This window comes from Vipera ursinii (genome assembly GCF_947247035.1).
Source record: "Vipera ursinii genome assembly, chromosome: 14".
NCBI classification, from domain to species: domain Eukaryota; kingdom Metazoa; phylum Chordata; class Lepidosauria; order Squamata; family Viperidae; genus Vipera; species Vipera ursinii.
In genome coordinates this window covers 9,244,131-9,263,116 of record NC_139527.1, presented here as the reverse complement: position 1 = coordinate 9,263,116, position 18,986 = coordinate 9,244,131, and the positions used below count along the sequence as shown (strand labels likewise).

At 43.8% G+C, this 18,986-nt stretch overlaps 1 protein-coding gene across 1 annotated transcript in view; it reads right to left on the bottom strand.

Annotated features, from left to right (window-relative positions):
- Window positions 1-1,002: 1,002 nt before the first annotated feature.
- Window positions 1,003-18,986, bottom strand: part of SCARB1 (scavenger receptor class B member 1) — a 47,422-nt gene continuing 29,438 nt past the window's right edge. Inside the window, exons 6-13 of the mRNA XM_083373326.1 lie at window positions 17,327-17,442; window positions 16,469-16,635; window positions 14,145-14,263; window positions 10,218-10,291; window positions 9,946-9,997; window positions 5,499-5,645; window positions 1,828-1,917; window positions 1,003-1,314 (exon numbers count right to left, since the gene is read on the bottom strand). Of these exons, the coding sequence (XP_083229452.1) occupies window positions 1,210-1,314; window positions 1,828-1,917; window positions 5,499-5,645; window positions 9,946-9,997; window positions 10,218-10,291; window positions 14,145-14,263; window positions 16,469-16,635; window positions 17,327-17,442 (870 nt within the window). The 3' untranslated portion in view covers window positions 1,003-1,209. The remainder of the gene's footprint in view (window positions 1,315-1,827; window positions 1,918-5,498; window positions 5,646-9,945; window positions 9,998-10,217; window positions 10,292-14,144; window positions 14,264-16,468; window positions 16,636-17,326; window positions 17,443-18,986) is intronic.

Genomic DNA, 18,986 nt, shown 5'->3' with positions numbered 1-18,986 from the left:
CAAGATTGTTCCAGAGGCTTTATTTAGGGCAGGGGTCTTCAAACTTGGCCCTTTTATGACTTGTGGACTTCAACTCCCAGAATTCCTCAGCCAGCTTTGCTGGCTGAGGAATTCTGGGAGTTGAAGTCCACAAGTCATAAAAGGGCCAAGTTTGAAGACCCCTGATTTAGGGAGTACAGGTAGTCCTAGATTTATGATTATAACTGAGCCCAGAATTAGAATCATAAGTCATGCTGGTCATAATAATAATAATAATAATAAGTTGGAAGGCACCTTGGAGGTCATCTAGTCCAACCCCCTGCTCAGGCAGGAAACCCTATACCATTTCAGACAAGTGGCTGGCCAGTCTCTTCTCTCTTCTCTCTCTCTCATTAAGCGCGTCACTGATTTTATAACCTTTTTCGGGTGGCCATCAAGGAAATGCCATAGTAGTGAAGCAAACCTCTTCTGAAATGGATGCGGGTGTTTTTGTTTTTGCTAGAAATCAGTTAGCTTCTGGCAACCCCCACCCCCACAAAACATGACTGAGGGATGCTGCAAATAGGTGGAAATGCAGCCTTGTTGGCCAAGCACCCAAAATCTGATAATGGGACCGTCAGAACTTTGAATCTGAGTTGTAAGTAGCTTTGGGGAAGCCCGTTGTAACTTGGAATGGTGACCGGTCGTAAATCAAGGACTTCTTGTATCTTCCTTGTTTCTGATTGGGCAAAGTCACCCAGAGGTCTCTAAAGACCAGGAGTTGGGGGGCGGCGGGGGGTGGGGTGTCTTCAGCGTCACATATACTCATCCTGCGAAATTTCATAAAGGTTTTTAGAAAGGTTGTTAGTTGGGTCCTGAGAATTACACCATCTGAGGCTTAGCAAAAGCAAGAGAACTCTGCGGATCGATTCTTACAATCTTTTCATTGGTCTGTATCGAAAGATGGGGGCGCGGGGGGGGGGAGGGAGAAGTCATAGCAGATTCAAGTGGTTGTTATATGGGGAGGAATGAGTGAGGCAGTGATAAAAGTTAGGGGGCCACTAAAAAGCAGAAGCCATTGGATAAGATTAGCTGAAACATTTTTTTAAAGCAGCGAGCCATTCCATCAGCCATTTTAAAAGCCGAGGTTTTAAAAGTAAGTCAAGCTACCTTTTGCTGGCATTGTTAAACGCGAATTTGACGTTACCTTTTGTATTTTATTTTTTTGTGTGTTTTTCAGATCTCCGCCTATTATTTCATCTCCATCCACTGCAAGCTGGCTTTTTTCCTGGAGGCCTGGATTGCCCCTCTTGGTGCTGAGTTTTTATTACTACGCCAAAATAAAAAGCTTTTTCCCTAGAAAATAATTAGGGAATTTAAACTGGTTTAAATCAGTTTAGGCTAGAGTTTTAGGACATTTATGTTACTGATCGAAGACAGGAAGGAAGAAGGGAATGGTTTTATCAATTAGATTATGCTCTTTTTAAATTAACTTTAGGAGATCAGAGGACTTGTTCATCCTAATTTAAAAACACGCTTAAGTTTATCATTTTAAATATGATTTAAAATTGATTTAAGAAGCGAATTATTGTTAAAACATGGAGGTGTGCTACATATTTTCAATCAACTGAGTGCCAGGCAGGTGGGCTGAAAGCCATGCTACAAAAAACACAGAGTTATACAAACATTCACAAGTTTGCACAGTGAACAAACGTTGCTAGTGTTGTGACAAGACTCCTGTAACATTCAACAGATGAGTTAGGGAAGCTTGCAATGTTTTGTTTTGAGTAATGCAAGAGAGATCAGAAAAGGGGAATTCTCCGTTAGACATCTAGCTTTTTCAAAGCGATCCACTGAAGGATCTCTTACCAATGGGCCATGATACCCATAATTAGTGCCCGGTTTAGGTGGGATCTGTATGGCAACTGGCCGATCCTTCTGCTGTGACAGATACAACGTCTGTTGAGAAAGTAAACAGGTCCAGTGTGAACACCACACGAAACCCGGGGACAAGCTTTAGAAGAATGGGCTCTGCTTTCTAACCTGATCTTCTGATCCAGTGGAGAAACGACTTGCAGGTAGCCAGGTTTAATCGGACAGATTCAGAAGCCTGCAGGAAGCCTCATAAAGCTTGAATAACAGAGTTGGAAGGGACTGTATAAGACAGATCATCTGGTCCAATCCCTCCACCCAAGCAGGAGACCCTACACCATTCCAGATAAGTCTCTCCTTGGAAGCCTCCAGTGATGAAGCTCCCACAACCTCTGAAGGCAACTTCTGTTCCATTGGTTGATTGTTTCCGCTGTCAGGAAATTTCTCCTTATTTCTAGGTTGAATCTCTCCTCGATCAGTTTTCATCCATTATTCCTTGTCTGGCCTTCAGGGGCTTTGGACATAGGTTGAAACCCCCCCTCCCCTCTGTGACAGCCCCTCAAATATTGGAACACTGCTATCATGTCTTCCATGGACCTTCTCTTCACTACACTAGCCCAGTTCCTAAAGCCGTTCTTCATGTATTTTAGCCTCCAGCCCCTCTTGTTTGCTCTTCTCTGCACTTTTTCTAGTCTCAACATCTTTTTTTATAGTGTGGAGACCAAAACTGAATGCAAAACTAATGCCCACCCCATAACATTCTGTGACTGGACTAGGTATGAATGATGGTGCCTCTTTTTTCCACAATGCCCAAAGCAGGCCACCAGCATGGAAGCCAGAGGTTTCCAACAAATGAGCTGCTGAGATTATACCCCATTGCAGAACAGAGAACAACAGAGTCGGGAGGGACCTTGGAGGACTTCCAGTTCAACCCCCTGACGAAGTATGTGCAATACTGTTGACTCAGCCTCATAGGAGATCAGATGCCATGGGGGGAGTTTCTTGAGGCCATTAGATATAACTTGTGACTTTTAGATACAACTTGTGACTGTGGGGACTTGCAGCTTCCAAAGGAGGAGGGGGAGGAGGAGGAGGAGGAGGAGGAGGAGGAGGAGGAGGAGGAGGAGGAGGAGATGTTGAGAAACACCATCGTGAATGAGTCAGGTTGACCCAGTGGTTAGAGGGCAGGCTAATTCTGCTGACTGCGGCTGCCAGCAGTTCGGCAGTTCGAGTCTCACTGGCTAAAGCTCAACTCAGCCTTCCGTCCTTCTGAGGTCGGTAAAATGAGGACCCAGATTCTTGGGGGCAACAGGCTGACTCTGTAAACTGCTTAGAGAGGGCTGTAAAGCACTGTGAAGCGGTATATAAGTCTAAGGGCTATTGCTAGTGCTAAATCAGCACCAACTGCAGACTGTAAAGCAGAGCTGCTTCTCAGGGGTTGCAACGGGTTTTTTTTAAAAAAAAAGCCAGATGAACTCTTACAGGCTTCCAAAAATCGTAACTTCTCATCTGTCGAGAGAAGGGGGAAACTGCCAATTACGTAGGGCACAATGAAATGGATTGTTCCTCCAATTATTTGCAGGCAGTCCCCGGCTTATGACCACAAGTGAGCCCAACATATCTGTCGTTCAGTGAGACATTGATTAAGTGAGTTTTGCCCCATTTTACAAAGTTTCTGGCCACAGTGATTTAGTGAATCACTGCAAGTGTTAAATTGCTGGAGGTAATCACTGGAGGTTTTTAAGAAGAGACTGGACAGTCATTTGTCTGAGAAGGTATAGGGTCTTCTGCTTGAGTGGGGGGCTGGACTAGAAGACCTCCAAGGTCCCTTCCAGCTCTACTCTACTCTACTCTCTACTCTCTACTCTCTACTTTATTCTATATTCTATTCTAATCCATTCCATTCCATTCCATATTTTCTATTCTATTCTATTCTATTCTATTCTATTCTATTCTATTCTATTCTATTCTATTCTATTCTATTCTATTCTATTCTATTATTCCATTCCATTCCATTCTATTCCATTCCATATTTTCTATTCTATTCCATTCCATTCCATATTTTCTATTCTATTCTATTCTATTCTATTCTATTCTATTCTATTCTATTCTATTCTATTCTATTATTCCATTCCATTCTATTCCATTCCATATTTTCTATTCTATTCCATTCCATTCCATTCCATTCCATGTTTTCTATTCTATTCTATTCTATTCTATTCTATTCTATTCTATTCTATTCTATTCTATTCTATTCTATTCTATTATTCCATTCCATTCCATTTTATTCCATTCCATATTTTCTATTCCATTCCATTCCATTCCATTCCATATTTTCTATTCTATTCTATTCTATTCTATTCTATTCTATTCTATTCTATTCTATTCTATTCTATTCTATTCTATTCTATTCTATTCTATTCTATTCTATTCTGTTGGACTGCAACTTGGGAGAGTTGTATGGTGTTTCTCATATTGCCTAGCCCTAGGGAAAAAAAAACTGAACAGGAAGGAACAGGCTGTTTTGATGGCTGCTTCAAAAATACAACCTCAGCTTCCGAGTCACAACTGGCACAAAAACTGCTTCTTCTTCACTCGACGGCTCTGGATCTGGCCATTTCTCAGGAAATCTTCCACAATCTTCTCTTTGAGGGACACCTTGGATCTTGTTAAGCTTCCTGGCTGAGATACCTTCTAATCCACTGGGAGATCCATAGCTGACTCCTGTTTTCCCGGTGGCCTTGAACCAAAGTGGAACTTCAAGGATGAAGCTCTTCTCCTTGGACGGGACCACCTCATGAAAGAGTTGGCAGCTCAAACTGAGAAAGAGTTGGCAGCTCAAACTGGCTCGGCCAGGGGTAGGCAACCTCGGCTCTTTTATGACTCGTGGACTTCAACTCCCAGAATTCCTGAGTCAGCATAGCTGACTCAGGAATTCTGGGAGTTGAAGTCCACGAGTCATAAAAGAGCCGAGGTTGCCTACCCCTGGCCTAGGCCCAGAAGGAGGATGGCACACGCAGCCTGTAGAAAGCCAACTCTAGGTGGGAGGCAACGAGTGCGAATTATTGCCATCTCACTGAAACCTCGGAAGGAGAAGTTCAGCAAGAGCCATGTTGGTCCAATTTTGCTGACCCTCAGCTCCAAGTTTCTTGTTTGTTTCCTTAAAAAAATGCTTTCTGTGCAAGTTAAGAAGAAGAAGAAGAACGAGAATAGCATTTGGATGAAGAGGGAAGCAATGGTCTGACTGGCGGCAGAGAAAGATCACAAGGATCTAGAACAGACATGTCAAACACAAGACCTGGGGGCCGAATCCGGCCCACGAAGTGGTTTCATGTGGCCCACGAAACCATCCTGGAAACAGGGAGGGAATGGCCCCCGCTGCCTTGGCCCTGGCCCAGAGACCCTCCTTCTGCCAGAGACCCCCAGATCTGTCCCACTCCTGCCCAGGCCCCCCCATGGGCACCCTTGATGCGAACGATGTAGAGCTGGCCACGCCCACCCAGTAAGCCATACGCACTCTAGCCACGCCCACCCAGTAGGCCACGCCCACCCTGGCCATACCCACCTGGACCCCTGAGGGCAACCGCAATGCTGATGCGGCCCTCAATGAAACTGAGTTTGACACCCCTGATCTAGAAGAACAAAGAAACAGATCACTTGATGCCTACCTTGCTCCTCAACCCGACTGAGCCAGCTGCTAAGAACAGAAGTCCTCCCAGTCCCATCAGGCAGTACTTCAGGTATTCCAGCAATGAAGGGAGGATGATCAGATGGGTATAGTAATCATTAAAAATATCTCCTACAATCTCCCCGCTCTGTTCAGAAGAGAGAAACAAACAGTGAGTAATTCTAGTTCCCCATAAGATTTTATTGCCTGCTTCGAAGAGGCAGGATTCTTAGCAGAGTGGGAGAATGTGGCTGAAACTAAGGAAGGAAACAATCAGCATCCAGCTTGCTTTCCATGGTTGTGGGTGTGTGAGGGGCCCATTCTGTGTGGGTCTTTTCCCCTTGTCCATCCGACCTCATCCCTTGGCAAAGGGGCAGAGAGTTTCTCTGCATCTAATTCTCTCTGCTTGACGAAATTGTCCTTCCAGCCCCCAACGTCCACTGCCCTGCGGTCCCCTTTCGCTCAGATTTGGTCTTGAATGAGCATGTCCCTTCTGTGACATCACAGCAGGTTAACCAAGGACCGACCAGAGCTGCTTCTCACCAACGCCCCCAAACTTTCCTTCAGAGGGACTTTTATTTTCTTGTCAAGCAGGAGTATAAGTCACAGTAAAATTCAGCTGCCAAGTGTGAAATAAATCATTATCAAAAAAAACACAACCCAAAATAGACTATTGTGCAAAATTATCAATTTAAGTAATGAACATTTAGAGGGAGGGAGGGAAGGAAGGAAGGAAAGGAGGAAAAAGTGGGATGGATGGAGGAAGGAGGAAAGAAGGTGGGAGGGAGGGAGGGAAAAGAAGGAAGTCAGGCAGGAAAGGGGGAAAAGATGGAGGGAGGGAGGGAGGAAGGAAGGAAAGGAAGAAATGGAGGAAGGGAGGGAAGGAGGAAGGAAGGAAGGAAGGAAAGAAAGGAGGAAATGGAGGGAGGGAGGGAGGAAGGAAGGAAGGAAGGAAAGAAGGAAGGAAGGAAGGAAGGAAGGAAGGAAGGAAGGAAGGAAGGAAGGAAGGAAGGAAGGAAGGAAAACCTGATTAATGCAAACTATATACACCCTTCCCCTTTATGGATTACTGCCTTGTCGTGGCGAAGGGGCTTGCGTAATTCAGTGAAGCTATGAGCTATGCCGTGCAGGGCCACCCAAGACGGACAGGTCATAGCAGAGAGTTCTGACAAAACGTGATCCACTGGAGGAGGAAATGGCAACCCACTCCAGTATCTTTGCCATGAAAACCCTATGGACAGTACCAAAAGGCAAAATGATATGACGCTGGAAGATGAGCCCCTCAGGTCGGAAGGCGTCCAGTATGCTACTGGGGAAGAGCAGAGGGCTAGTACTAGTAGCGCCAGAAAGAATGAAGCGACTGGGCCAAAGCCGAAAGGACGCTCAGCTGTGGATGTGTCTGGTGGTGAAAGGAAAGTCCGATGCTGTAAAGATTTTTTCTCCATAGGAACCTGGAATGGAAGATCCATGAATCAAGGAAAGCTGGACGTGGTCAAACAAGAGATGACAAGACTGAACATCGACATCTTAGGAATCAGCGAACTAAAATGGACAGGAATGGGTGAATTTAATTCAGATGACCATCAGGTATACTACTGCGGGCAAGAATCCCTCAGAAGAAATGGAGTAGCCTTCATAGTCAATAAAAGAGTAGGAAAAGCAATACTGGGATACAATCCTCAAAATGACAGAATGATCTCAGTTCGAATCCAAGGCAAACCATTCAATATCACAGTGGTCCAAGTCTATGCCCCAACCACCAGTGCTGAAGAGGATGAAATTGACCGGTTCTACGAAGCCCTACAGCACCTTATAGAACTAACACCCAAAAATGATGTCCTCATCATCATGGGGGATTGGAATGCTAAAGTAGGAAGCCAAAAGATAACCGGAATAACAGGCAAGTTTGGCCTTGGAGTACAAAATGAAGCAGGGCACAGGCTGATAGAATTTTGTCAAGAGAATACGATGGTCATAGCAAACACTCTTTTCCAACAACCCAAGAGACAGCTCTACACATGGACATCACCAGACAGTCAACACAGAAATCAGATTGACTATATGCTCTGCGGCCAAAGATGGAGAAGCTCTATACAGTCAGTAAAAACAAGACCAGGAGCTGACTGTGGCCCAGACCATGAGCTTCTTGTTGCAAAATTTAGGCTTAAACTGAAGAAAGTAGGGAAAGGCACTAGGCCAGTCATGTATGAATTAAATCATATCCCTGTTGAATATACAGTAGAGGTGACAAATAGATTTAAGGAATTAGATCTGATAGACAGAGTGCCTGAAGAACTATGGACAGAGGTTCGCAACATTGTACAAGAGGTAGCAATCAAAACCATCCCAAAGAAAAAGAAATGCAAGAAAGCAAAATGGCTCTCTGAGGAAGCTTTGCAAATAGCTGAGGAAAGGAGGGAAGCGAAAGGCAAGGGAGAAAAAGAAAGATACGCCCAATTGAATGCAGAATTCCAGAGAATAGCTAGAAGAGATAAGAATGCCTTCTTAAATGAACAGTGCAAAGAAATAGAAGAAAACAATAAAATAGGGAGGACCAGAGATCTTTTCAAGAAAATTGGAGAGATGAAAGGAACGTTTCATGCAAAAATGGGCATGATAAAGGACCAAAATGACAGGGACCTAACAGAGGCAGAAGAGATTAAGAAGAGGTGGCAAAATTACACAGAAGAACTATACAAGAACGAGCTTAACATCCCTGATAACCACGATGAGGTGGTCACTGACCTCGAGCCAGACATCCTAGAATGTGAACTGAAATGGACCTTAGGAAAGCTGAGCAACAACAAAGCTAGTGGAGGTGACAGTATTCCAGCTGAGCTATTCAAAAGACGATGCAGTAAAAGTGCTACACTCAATTTGCCAGCAAATTTGGAAAACTCAACAGTGGCCACAGGATTGGAAAAGATCAGTTTACATTCCAATTCCAAAGAAAGGCAGTGCCAAAGAATGTTCAAACTATTGCACCATTGCACTCATTTCACATGCTAGTAAAGTTATGCTTAAAATCCTACAAGCTAGACTCCAGCAGTATGTGGATTGAGAACTACCAGAAGTACAGGCAGGATTTCGAAGAGGCAGAGGAACTAGAGATCAAATTGCCAACATACGCTGGATCATGGAGAAAGCTAGGGAATTCCAGAAAAACATCTACTTCTGCTTCATTGACTAAAGCATTTGATTGTGTGGATCACAACATACTGTGGCAAGTTCTTAAAGAGATGGGAGTACCAGACCATCTTATTTGTCTCATGAGAAGCCTATATGCAGGTCAAGAAGCAACAGTGAGAACTGGACACAGAACCACTGATTGCTTCAAAATTGGGAAAGGAGTCCGGCAAAGCTGTATACTGTCACCCTGCCTGTTTAACTTATATGCAGAGGACATCATGAGAAAGGAAGGGCTAGATGAATCAAAAGTTGGAATTAAGATTGGCGGGAGAAATATCAACAACCTAAGATATGCAGATGATACCACTCTAATGGCAGAAAGTGAAGAGGAACTAAAGAGCCTCTTGTTGCGAGTGAAGAAGGAGAGTGCAAAGGTGAGTTGAAACTTAACATTAAGAAAACTAAGATCATGGCATCCGGCCCTCTCAATTCCTGGCAAATAGATGGGGAAGAAATGGAGGTAGTGACAGATTTTATTTTCCTGGGTTCCAAGATCACCGCAGATGGGGACTGCAGCCAAGAAATTAAAAGACACTTGCTCCTGGGGAGGAAAGCCATGGCAAATCTAGACAGCACACTAAAAAGCAGAGACATCACCCTGTCAACAAAAGTGCGTATAGTCAAGGCTATGGTCTTCCCAGTTGCAATGTATGGCAGTGAAAGCTGGACCATAAGAAAGGCTGAGCGCCAAAGAATTGAGGCCTTCGAACTCTGGTGCTGGAGAAGACTCCTGCGAGTTCCTTGGACTGCAAGGCGATCAAACCGGTCAGTCCTAGAGGAGATCAACCCTGACTGCTCTTTAGAAGGCCAGATCCTGAAGCTAAAACTCAAATACTTTGGCCACCTAATGAGAAGGAAGGAGTCACTGGAGAAGAGCCTAATGCTGGGAAAGATTGAAGGCAATAGAAGAAGGGGACGACAGAGAATGAGGTGGCTGGATGGAGTCACTGAAGCAGTAGGCGTGAGCTTAAATGGACTCCAGAAGATGGTAGAGGACAGGAAGGCCTGGAGGAACATTGTCCATGGGATTGCGATGGGTTGGACACGACTTCGCAGCTAACAACATATACACCCTTCTCAGAAGGTGTTTTAGGTATTGCTCTCTCTCTCTCTCTCTCTCTCTCTCTCTCTCTCTGTGTGTGTGTGTGTGTGTGTGTGTTTGTGACTCTCTCTCTCTCTGTTTGTGTGTTTCTGTGTGTGTCTGTGTGTGTGTGCATGCTCCTGTGTATGTGTAAGCAGGCAGACAGACACACACTTACCTCAGAAAACCAAATCATGGGCAAAACCACGGGCTTAATCTGTCCGGTTTGCCTGGAAAAATCAAGAGAGAACCCTCATTTTAAAATCACCAGGCCCACCTCCCCGTGCCTCCTTTTCTGGGTCTGAGCCTGGGGCCCCCACCATGGCCTTGGCAGCCCAGTTTCCTGGCGAAGAGGGTTGCAGAGGACACCCAGAAGAGCCAAAGAAACTGGCTGTTCTAACCTCAATCTCCCCCCACACCACCACCCCGCGCGCTTGGCCCACAACTCACCAGATGCCAGGGACGTGTTTGATGAACAGATTCATTTGCATTTTGACCGAACAGTTCATGGGAATCCCTGTCAGCTGCAGGGAAAAAAAAGAAAAGAAACGGATTTAGTTGTTTTTTGTGTTTTTTTTACAAAGACCTCTTTGATTTTTTTCCTTGGCTAGGCATCCAAAGCCTCTCTAAGCAGTGCGTTGTGTATTTGACGAAATCTTACAAAAAAAAATAATAATAGCAAAATGAATGCAATCAGGCCACAGGAACAAAGGGAAAAAAATATAATAAAATAAAAATCACCCCATAATTTGCATGCACGGATTTGTACCCACATACACAAAGTGGGCACATGGACGGCAGAACAAGTTCTTGCGCTCTGACCTGTCGGTGTACAGCTTGTCCTCGACTTACAATAGCTTGATTAGTGACGGTTCAAAGTCACAACGGTACTGGGGGGAAAAAGGCACTTAGGACCGCTTTTCAGACTTAATGACCATTGCAGCATCCCCTGGGCCACGTGATTCAAAATCAGACGCTTGGTAACGGACTCATGTTTATGATGGTCGCAGTGTCCCGGGACAACGTAATCCCCTTTTTGTGACCTTCTGACCAGCAGAGTCAATGGGGAAGCCAGATTCCCTTAACATGTTCCTAACTTAACAACTGCAGTGATTCACTTAACAATTGTGGCAAGAAAGGTCGTAAAATGGGGCAAAACTCACTTAGCAGCTGTCTCGCTTAACGATGGAAATTTGGTCGTAACCTGTACTAGGTGCAACCGTTCCCCTCCTGCTAGAGAAGGGGATAAAGGGAAAGGGAAAGGTTCTCCCGCACATGCGTGCTAGTCGTTTCAGACTCTAGGGGCCGGTGCTCATCTCCGTTTCAAAGCTGAAGAGCCGGCGCTTGTCCGAGGACGTCTCCGTGGTCATGTGGCCGGCATGACTAGACGCCAAAGGCGCACGGAACGCTGTTACCTTCCCACCGTAGTGGTCCCTATTTTTCTACTTCCGTTTTTACGTGCTTTCGAACTGCTTAGGTTGGCAGAAGCTGGGACGAGTAACAGGCGCTCACTCTGCTACGCGGCACTCGGGATTCGACCCGCCAAACTGCCGACCTTCTGATCGACAAGCTCAGTGTCCTAACCCACTGAGCCACTGCGTCCCTAGAGAAGGGGATACGAGGGTCCATTTTTTTAAAGAAGTGCCAAATTCAGTCAGATGTATCCCCGGTCCTCTTCTCCTTGCTTGAAAACTGACTGGAGACGTTCGCTCTGAAGCAGTTGCTTCTCCCATGAAAACACCCAAAACCACGTTCCAAGGGCTTGTCTCCTAAAGGGCCTGAACTGGCAACACCAACGTGAGAATGCCTGCAAGGGTTACATGGGAGAACGGGACATTTTCTGAGGTTAAGACTGGCTCAACATCTCTCCAGTTCCCATGGAGCTGGGCAAGAAGAAGGCATGGGGTGCTCAAGGGCCCCAGAACATCAGGTGCTTGAAATTCATCCTGGCAGCTTTATCGCTGGAAAGGTTGAGCAATGCCGCCTCCAGGATGGATGAGCAAACTGGGATATGCCTTTCTCTCCGTCTCTTTCCCAACGGCCTTGCTGACCCAAAGGGGGGAGGAGGAGGAGGAGGGCAAAAGAGGAGGAAGGCCAGCGTTGGGAGTGATTTACTGTTTTGTGGTGAAGAGAAGGGGGAGGATGATGGGAGGAGGAGGAGGAGGGTTGGAGAAGAGGAAGGAGAAGAAGAGGAAGGAGAAAGATGGAAGGAGAAGAAGGAGGAGGAAGAAAGATAGGAGGAAGGAAGCATGGAAGAGGAAGGAAGAGAGGATGGAAGGAGAAAGAGAGGATGGAAGGAGGAGAAAGAAGGAAGGAAAAGGTGAAGAAGAGGAAGGAGAAAGAGAAGGAAGAAAAAAGGCAGGGGAAGGAGAAGAAGAAGAAGAAAAAGAGCGAGAAAGAACAGGAGGAGGAGAAAGAGAAGGCAGAGGTGAAGAAGAGCAAGGAAGAAGAGAAAGAGGAAAAAGAAAAAGAGAAGGAGAAAGAGAAGAGGGAGAAAGATGGAAGGAGAAGGAGGAGAGACCAGTCAGCCTGAGGACAGAGACGGTGTACCAGATTCCAAGGAAGCGGTTCTCAAAGACCAGGAAAAATCCTTGCTTACATGATTCTTATATTCTGCATTTCAGAAACAATTCTCTTATCAGAATGTCTGCAAAGGAATTCCCATTTGCACGGCCTGCACTCATATTCATAATAATTGCAAAGTGAGGAGCGGTTGCAGCTTTGTTGGTGTCCAAATGTACACCACAAAGCCTGTAGGGGAAAAAAAATATTGGAGAAATACAGGTAGTCCTCGAACGTACGGCCACCACGGAACCCAAAGTTTATGTTGCTAAGTGAGGAACGTGCTCCTTGAGTTTTTTGCCCCATTTGACGACTTTTCTCAGCACATTTGCTAAGTGAACCACTGCCGTTCTTAAGTTAGCTACACGGTTGTTAAGTGAGCCTGGTTGCCCCATTGACTCAGCTGGTCAGAAGTTGGCAAAAGGGGATCACGTGATCCCGGGATGCTGCGACCGTCATAAATGCGAGTGACTTAGACTTAGCAAGCAACCGAATGTAAATCACCTGCTGCAATGGTCACAAGTGTGAAAAATGGTCATCGGTCCCTTTTTTCACTCCTCAAAAGGGTTTTTCACACAGCCAGATCCCTAAACACAGATTTTAATTATGAGCATCTGTAAGTAAGGATTTCATCTTTTCTAGCAGCCCTTCCCGGCCGATTTATTCATAGGTGCAACCTGATTGGTACACTTCTTAGAGCCACAAAAATTCCTTCCTTTAGTCACTGTTTCACTCAGTCTTGCAAGCCCTAAGCAATCTTTAAAAAAGATAATAATCACAAATCAAAAATGATTGCAAAGACTGATTTATTACTTCCTTGTGTTTCTCAAATAGCACCTTAAAGTCAATTTGAAACTTTAGCTGACCTTTAGCAAGCTTTAAATTATCTATTCAGTTTAGAAAAAAAACAAGAGTTCAGGAGGAGCAAATGAATGTTTTGCTGTTTAAATTTGCATGCAGGAGATATTAGTAGTCGCTCAAGCTATTTCATTTTAGAATAAAAAATGCAAAGGGAAGTTGCTAGGTCCCTTTTAATACATTGTTTCGCTGTTGGAATCTAATTTATTTATTTAATCAAATTTATACCGGCTGCCGCCTTGCTCACCAAGCCAACTCTGGGCAGTGTGCAATGATGAATTAAAAACAGCAAATATAAGGCAGAAGTTGCAAATGTCAAAACAATGGTGACAATCATCATAATAAAAACCAAAGAGATGCTTTGAGGCTTTCAAGAAAGGGATGTTTTCCAAAATGGCAAAGCCAGTATTAAAATAACTTCCACCCACAAAGTGGAAATTCTTTTCCGATTCATCAAACCCAAAATGTAAAAGGTAAAGGTAAAGGTTCCCCCGCACATGCGTGCTAGTCGTTTCCGACTCTAGGGGCCGGTGCTCATCTCCGTTTCAAAGCCGAAGAGCCAGCGCTTGTCCGAGGACGTCTCCGTGGTCATGTGGCCGGCATGACTAGACGCCAAAGGCGCACGGAACGCTGTTACCTTCCCACCGGAGTGGTCCCTATTTTTCTACTTGCATTTTTATGTGCTTTCGAACTGCTAGGTTGGCAGAAGCTGGGACGAGTAACAGGCGCTCACTCTGTTACGCGGCACTCGGGATTCGACCCGCCAAACTGCCGACCTTCTGATCGACAAGCTCAGCAACAGGGTTAATTAGTTTAAATAAATGGGATGGAAACCACTTCTGAAATTGTATTCAATCTGTCCTGTTTGAGCAAAAGGGCTGATAAAATATGGCAACGTGCAAATCATCACCCTGATAACAGCCGTAACCACCAATTAGAGTTAAAAGGCAAACTCACTGGATGTATATCAACAAACAGGTCATGATCCTTTTCGTTGGGATGTAAACCATCTACCGTGTCCAGTAAAGCTGGATCAGCGTTGAGGAAGTGAGGTTGCGAAATAAACATCGGTGCATCTTTAGAAGGGGGGAAAAAAATAAAATTAAAATCAAATAATAAAATTATTTGTTGAGGACCCTTTTCCTGACCAGCGGGTCATGGGAGAAGCCATGCTTTGAAGTTCCATCAATCATGAGGACCAGGTACTTGAGTCAAATCCTCAGCGGTGTAGCGAGTCAATGCTAGGGGTGGCCCCGTTTTTTTATTGGCTGAAGCTTTATAGCAGCACGGCATAGCCGAAAGATTTCCGGGGCAAGGCTGCAGCTTAGGCAAATTGCAATTTTTTTTAAAAAAAATTGCATAGGTTATGCAAATTGCAAATTTAAAAAATGGGCAGATGTACATCGGTGATCTAAAAGATCTCTCTGGAAGGAGATGAATAAACAGAAATGAGGATGGAGAAATACAAGTGATTTAAATGTGCAAAAACATGTTTATTGACTTGAAGCTTGACCGTCAGCCAAGAATTTGGATTGAATTCCTCTTTGCTTTATGGCTGACCCAGCCATGAAAACAGGAAGATGACAGAAGCCACTGAGGTGAAAAAAAAATGCTGACCATTACCTACAAGCTCCACGAGGTTCCCTCTCTTGGTTTCTAATTCCTGCACACCTTCGCATTATCACTGCAAATGTTAAGCTAATTCTGTGCCGCAAGGTGGAACTTTGAGTCATGTGATCTGGGACACTAAAAGGTCATCCACCCAGAGGGTGAAAATTCACTCCTGGATGCAGAAAGGCCCATGTGTGATGATCAAATTAACTGAAAATCAGATATACACCCCTGATTATCCAGTTCTGTATGCACAGGAGCAGAATTAAGCAACTACTATATAGGTAGTCTTCAACAATTTTGAAAGAAATTGTGGGCATTCCAGCACTGGAGATTTTTAAGAATAGACTAGACATTCACCTGTCTGAGATGGTATGGGTTCTCTTGCTAGAGCAGGGGGCTGGACTACAAGACCTCTAAGATTCTATTCTATTCTATTCTATTCTATTCTATTCTATTCTATTCTATTCTATTCTATTCTATTCTATTCTATTCTATTCTATTCTATTCCATTCTATTCTATTCCATTCCATTCCATTATTCTATTCTGTCCTGTCGTGTCCTATCCTATTCTATCTTCTGTTCTGTTCTATTCTACTTCAGAATTCCATTCCGTTCCATTCAATTCCATATTTTCCCTATTCTATTCTATTCCATTCCATTCCGTATAGTCTATTCTATTCTATTCTCTATTCTATTCTATTCTATTCTATTCTATTCTATTCTATTCTATTCTATTCTATTCTATTCTATTCTATTCTATATTCTGTTCTATTCTATTCTATTCTATTCTATTCTATTCTATTCTATTCTATTCTATTCTATTCTATTCTATTCTATTCTATTCTATATTCTGTTCTATTCTATTCTTTCAGAATTCCATTCCATTCCATATTTTCTCTATTCCATTCCATATTTTCCCTATTCCATTCCATTCCATTCTATTCCATTCCATATTTTCTATTCTATTCTATTCTATTCTATTCTATTCTATTCTATTCTATTCTATTCTATTCTATTCTATTCTATTCTATTCTATTTTTCTCTATTCTATTCTATTCTATTCTATTCTATTCTATTCTATTCTATTCTATTCTATTCTATTCTATTCTATTCTATTCTATTCTATTCTATTCTATTCTAATTCTCCCACTATCTATTTTAAATACAACGTACGAATACAGGGGGAACTGAAATTTCTTGGGCCAAGCAAGGCTGTTGTTGAGTCGGGCCCAATTTTATAACCCCCCCTTTTTTTTTGCCAAGGTTGTTAAGCAACTCACTGCAGCCATTAAGTGAATCACACAGTTGTTAAGTGAAACCGGCTCCCCACTGACTTCCTTATTGGCAGCCATCTGGCAAGATCACAGATGGCAATCACATGACCTGGGGACAGTTGCTAAGTGAGCCAATTTTGATCATGTGACCACGAGGATGCTGGTCATAAGTGCAAGGGCTGATCATAAGTCTGTTTTTTTTCCATACATACTGTATCCCATGGAACGACTTCCCTTCAGACGTATTACTTCGATTAAACATTTCTAATCTAATATCATCCCTTCAGTAGCTATTGGTCCACTTGTGTGGATGCCTCTTCCAAACTGGCCCTTTTCAGGAAAATGGGAAACTTCAGAAAGGCTTCACACAACCAAAATATCCAACAGACATACTTGATTGACAGGCGCTAATGTTCTGGATTCCGGATTGCCGGCATGGGCAGAAGCCCTCGTTGGGTGGATAGATGGTCCCGTTGGCAAACAGGGTCTTTGGAGCTGTGTAATGATAAACTGGTATCCCTCTGAATTTTCTAGACTTGGTATAATTTAATTTTATCGACCTGAAAGAGACAAATTAAGAGAGAGGGCAATTGGGACAGGAGTTCCTTGAAAGACCAGAATCCTCATGGACTATGAATGAAGAAGGTGGAGCATGAATGAAAAAGGTAGACATGAATGAAGAAGGTGCAGCATGAATGAAGAAGGCAAAGACTGAATGAAGAAACTGGACCATGAATGACAAAGGTGGACCATGAATGAAGAAAGTGGACCATGAATGAAGAAGGTGGACCGTGAATGAAGAAGGTGGACCGTGAATGAAGAAGGTGGATCGTGAATAAAGAAGGTGGACCGTGAATGAAGAAGGTGCAGCGTGAATGAAGATAGTGGACCATGAATGAAGAAGGTGGACTATGAATGAAGAAGCTGGACCATGAATGAAGAAGCTGGACCATGAATGAAGATGCAGCAAGAATGAAAAACATGTCTGAAAGTTTACAACAGAGATGGACAACTTGGATGGCTAGATGCCGCTTTAAAATTGAGGGTAATAAGGGATTGAGGAGTCCACCTTGAATGGCCAGCAACCTTTCATGGCCATCTAATTCCAAGAAAATGTATTTGAATGATGGTGGGACATGAGAGTTGGATGTTTGTCCATTTGTTCATTAGACTGGAGATATATTTGAAAGTTTGGGCCAAATTCTAGTGTAGGAAAGGTCCTGTAGAGACAAGGATTTGCAAGTTAGTCACCTGCAGGCATCAGGAGTATAGAGTTCCACAGGTGAAGATGGTGTCATGAAAGGTGGCCACTGTTCTCCTGCGGTTCCATTGATCATGTTACATTGTTCAGAATGCCAGAATGATACCTGTAAAAGAGAAGGAAGTTTAATATCCAGAAGCCAGGTTGATTTGAGAACCCATGCCTTCCTCTAAAGCAGGGGCCTCTAAACATGGCAACTTTAAGACTTGTGGACTTCAACTCCCAGAATTCCATGCTGCCTGGGGAATTCTGCAAGCTGAAGTCCACAAGTCTTAAAGTTGCCACGTTTGAAGACCCCTGCTCTGCAGCAAAGAACAATAGTGCAAAAAAAATGTTCATCCAGCTTCTCACCCTGCCATTAAGCTATTTCCTTCCATGTTATTTTTCCCCTGCAGCAGACTGGCAAGCTAATGTCACCAGGCCAAAAGAAAAAGGAAAAAAAAACGAATTAAATCAAGAAATCCTACGAGAAAAATGTGGGCCATTTGAAAGGAGATATCCAGCAGAAAGTTCTCCATAGCAGCCAGACTTTGAATAAAACGGGTTGCACCAAAAATACAAAAACACCCAATCTGGCTGGGGAAAAATTTATGACACTAAAGCTCTTGAGGAACTCTTTGATGTGTCTGCAGAATCAAGATTACATGAACAGAGAATGGGCTTCCTCCATATATAAGACAAGGAGTCTTCAAAACTGGGCAACTTTAAGACTTGTGGACTTCAACTCCCAGAATTCCTCAGGCAGTCAGGGCTGGCTGAGGAATTCTGGGAGTTGAAGTCCACAATTCTTAAAGTTGCCCACTTTGAAGACCCCTGATATATAAGACAATTTACGGCCTGCTGCTGAAGTGGATGTGAAAAATATTTTATTTATTTATCATATTTAAACGGCCGCCCATCACACTCAAGGTCTTGGGCCTTTGGAGTTAGTAGGACTATAATCTACGTGTTCTTCAGACCCCCCCCCCCCCAAAAAAAGCTTAAAAATGAGGACGACGGAGGTTGTAGTCCAATAACACCTAGGTTCCAGGAGTGAACGTTCTGTTGTCTATCTGATGGTGAAGACGTTGTTTCAATCATTCAGAGAATGCATTTGCTTTGGCAAAGTAAAGGCTGTGATTCACCTCTTTGTAAGATCCAAATATTAATTAATCCTGACACGGTTAGATGAAAACGCCCTGATATCTGATCTGTCTGTTAGCAAAACAACCCTCAAAAATGGAAATCAAGGCTCGTCATCTCTTCCAAGCAAAGCTTAGCTAGGAAAAAAAGAAGCATTAAAAAATCTGAGCCTTGGTTTTCTTACACAGGTAGTCCTCGATTTACGATCCCACCCTGAGGCCAAAATTTCCGTTGCTAAGTGAGACATTTGAGTGAGTTTTGCCCCGTTTTACGTCCTTTCTTGAACCGCAGCTGTTAAATGAATCACTGCAGTTGTTAAGTTAGTAACAGGGTTGTTCAGTAACCGGCTTCCCCGCTGACTTTGCCTGTCAGTAGGTCAGCGGTGGCTCAGTGGGTTAGGACGCTGAGCCTGTCGATCAGAAGGTCGGCAGTTTGGCGGGTCGAATCCCGAGTGCCGCGTAGCAGAGTGAGTGCCTGTTACATGTCCCAGCTTCTGCCAACCTAGCAGTTCGAAAGCACGTAAAAATG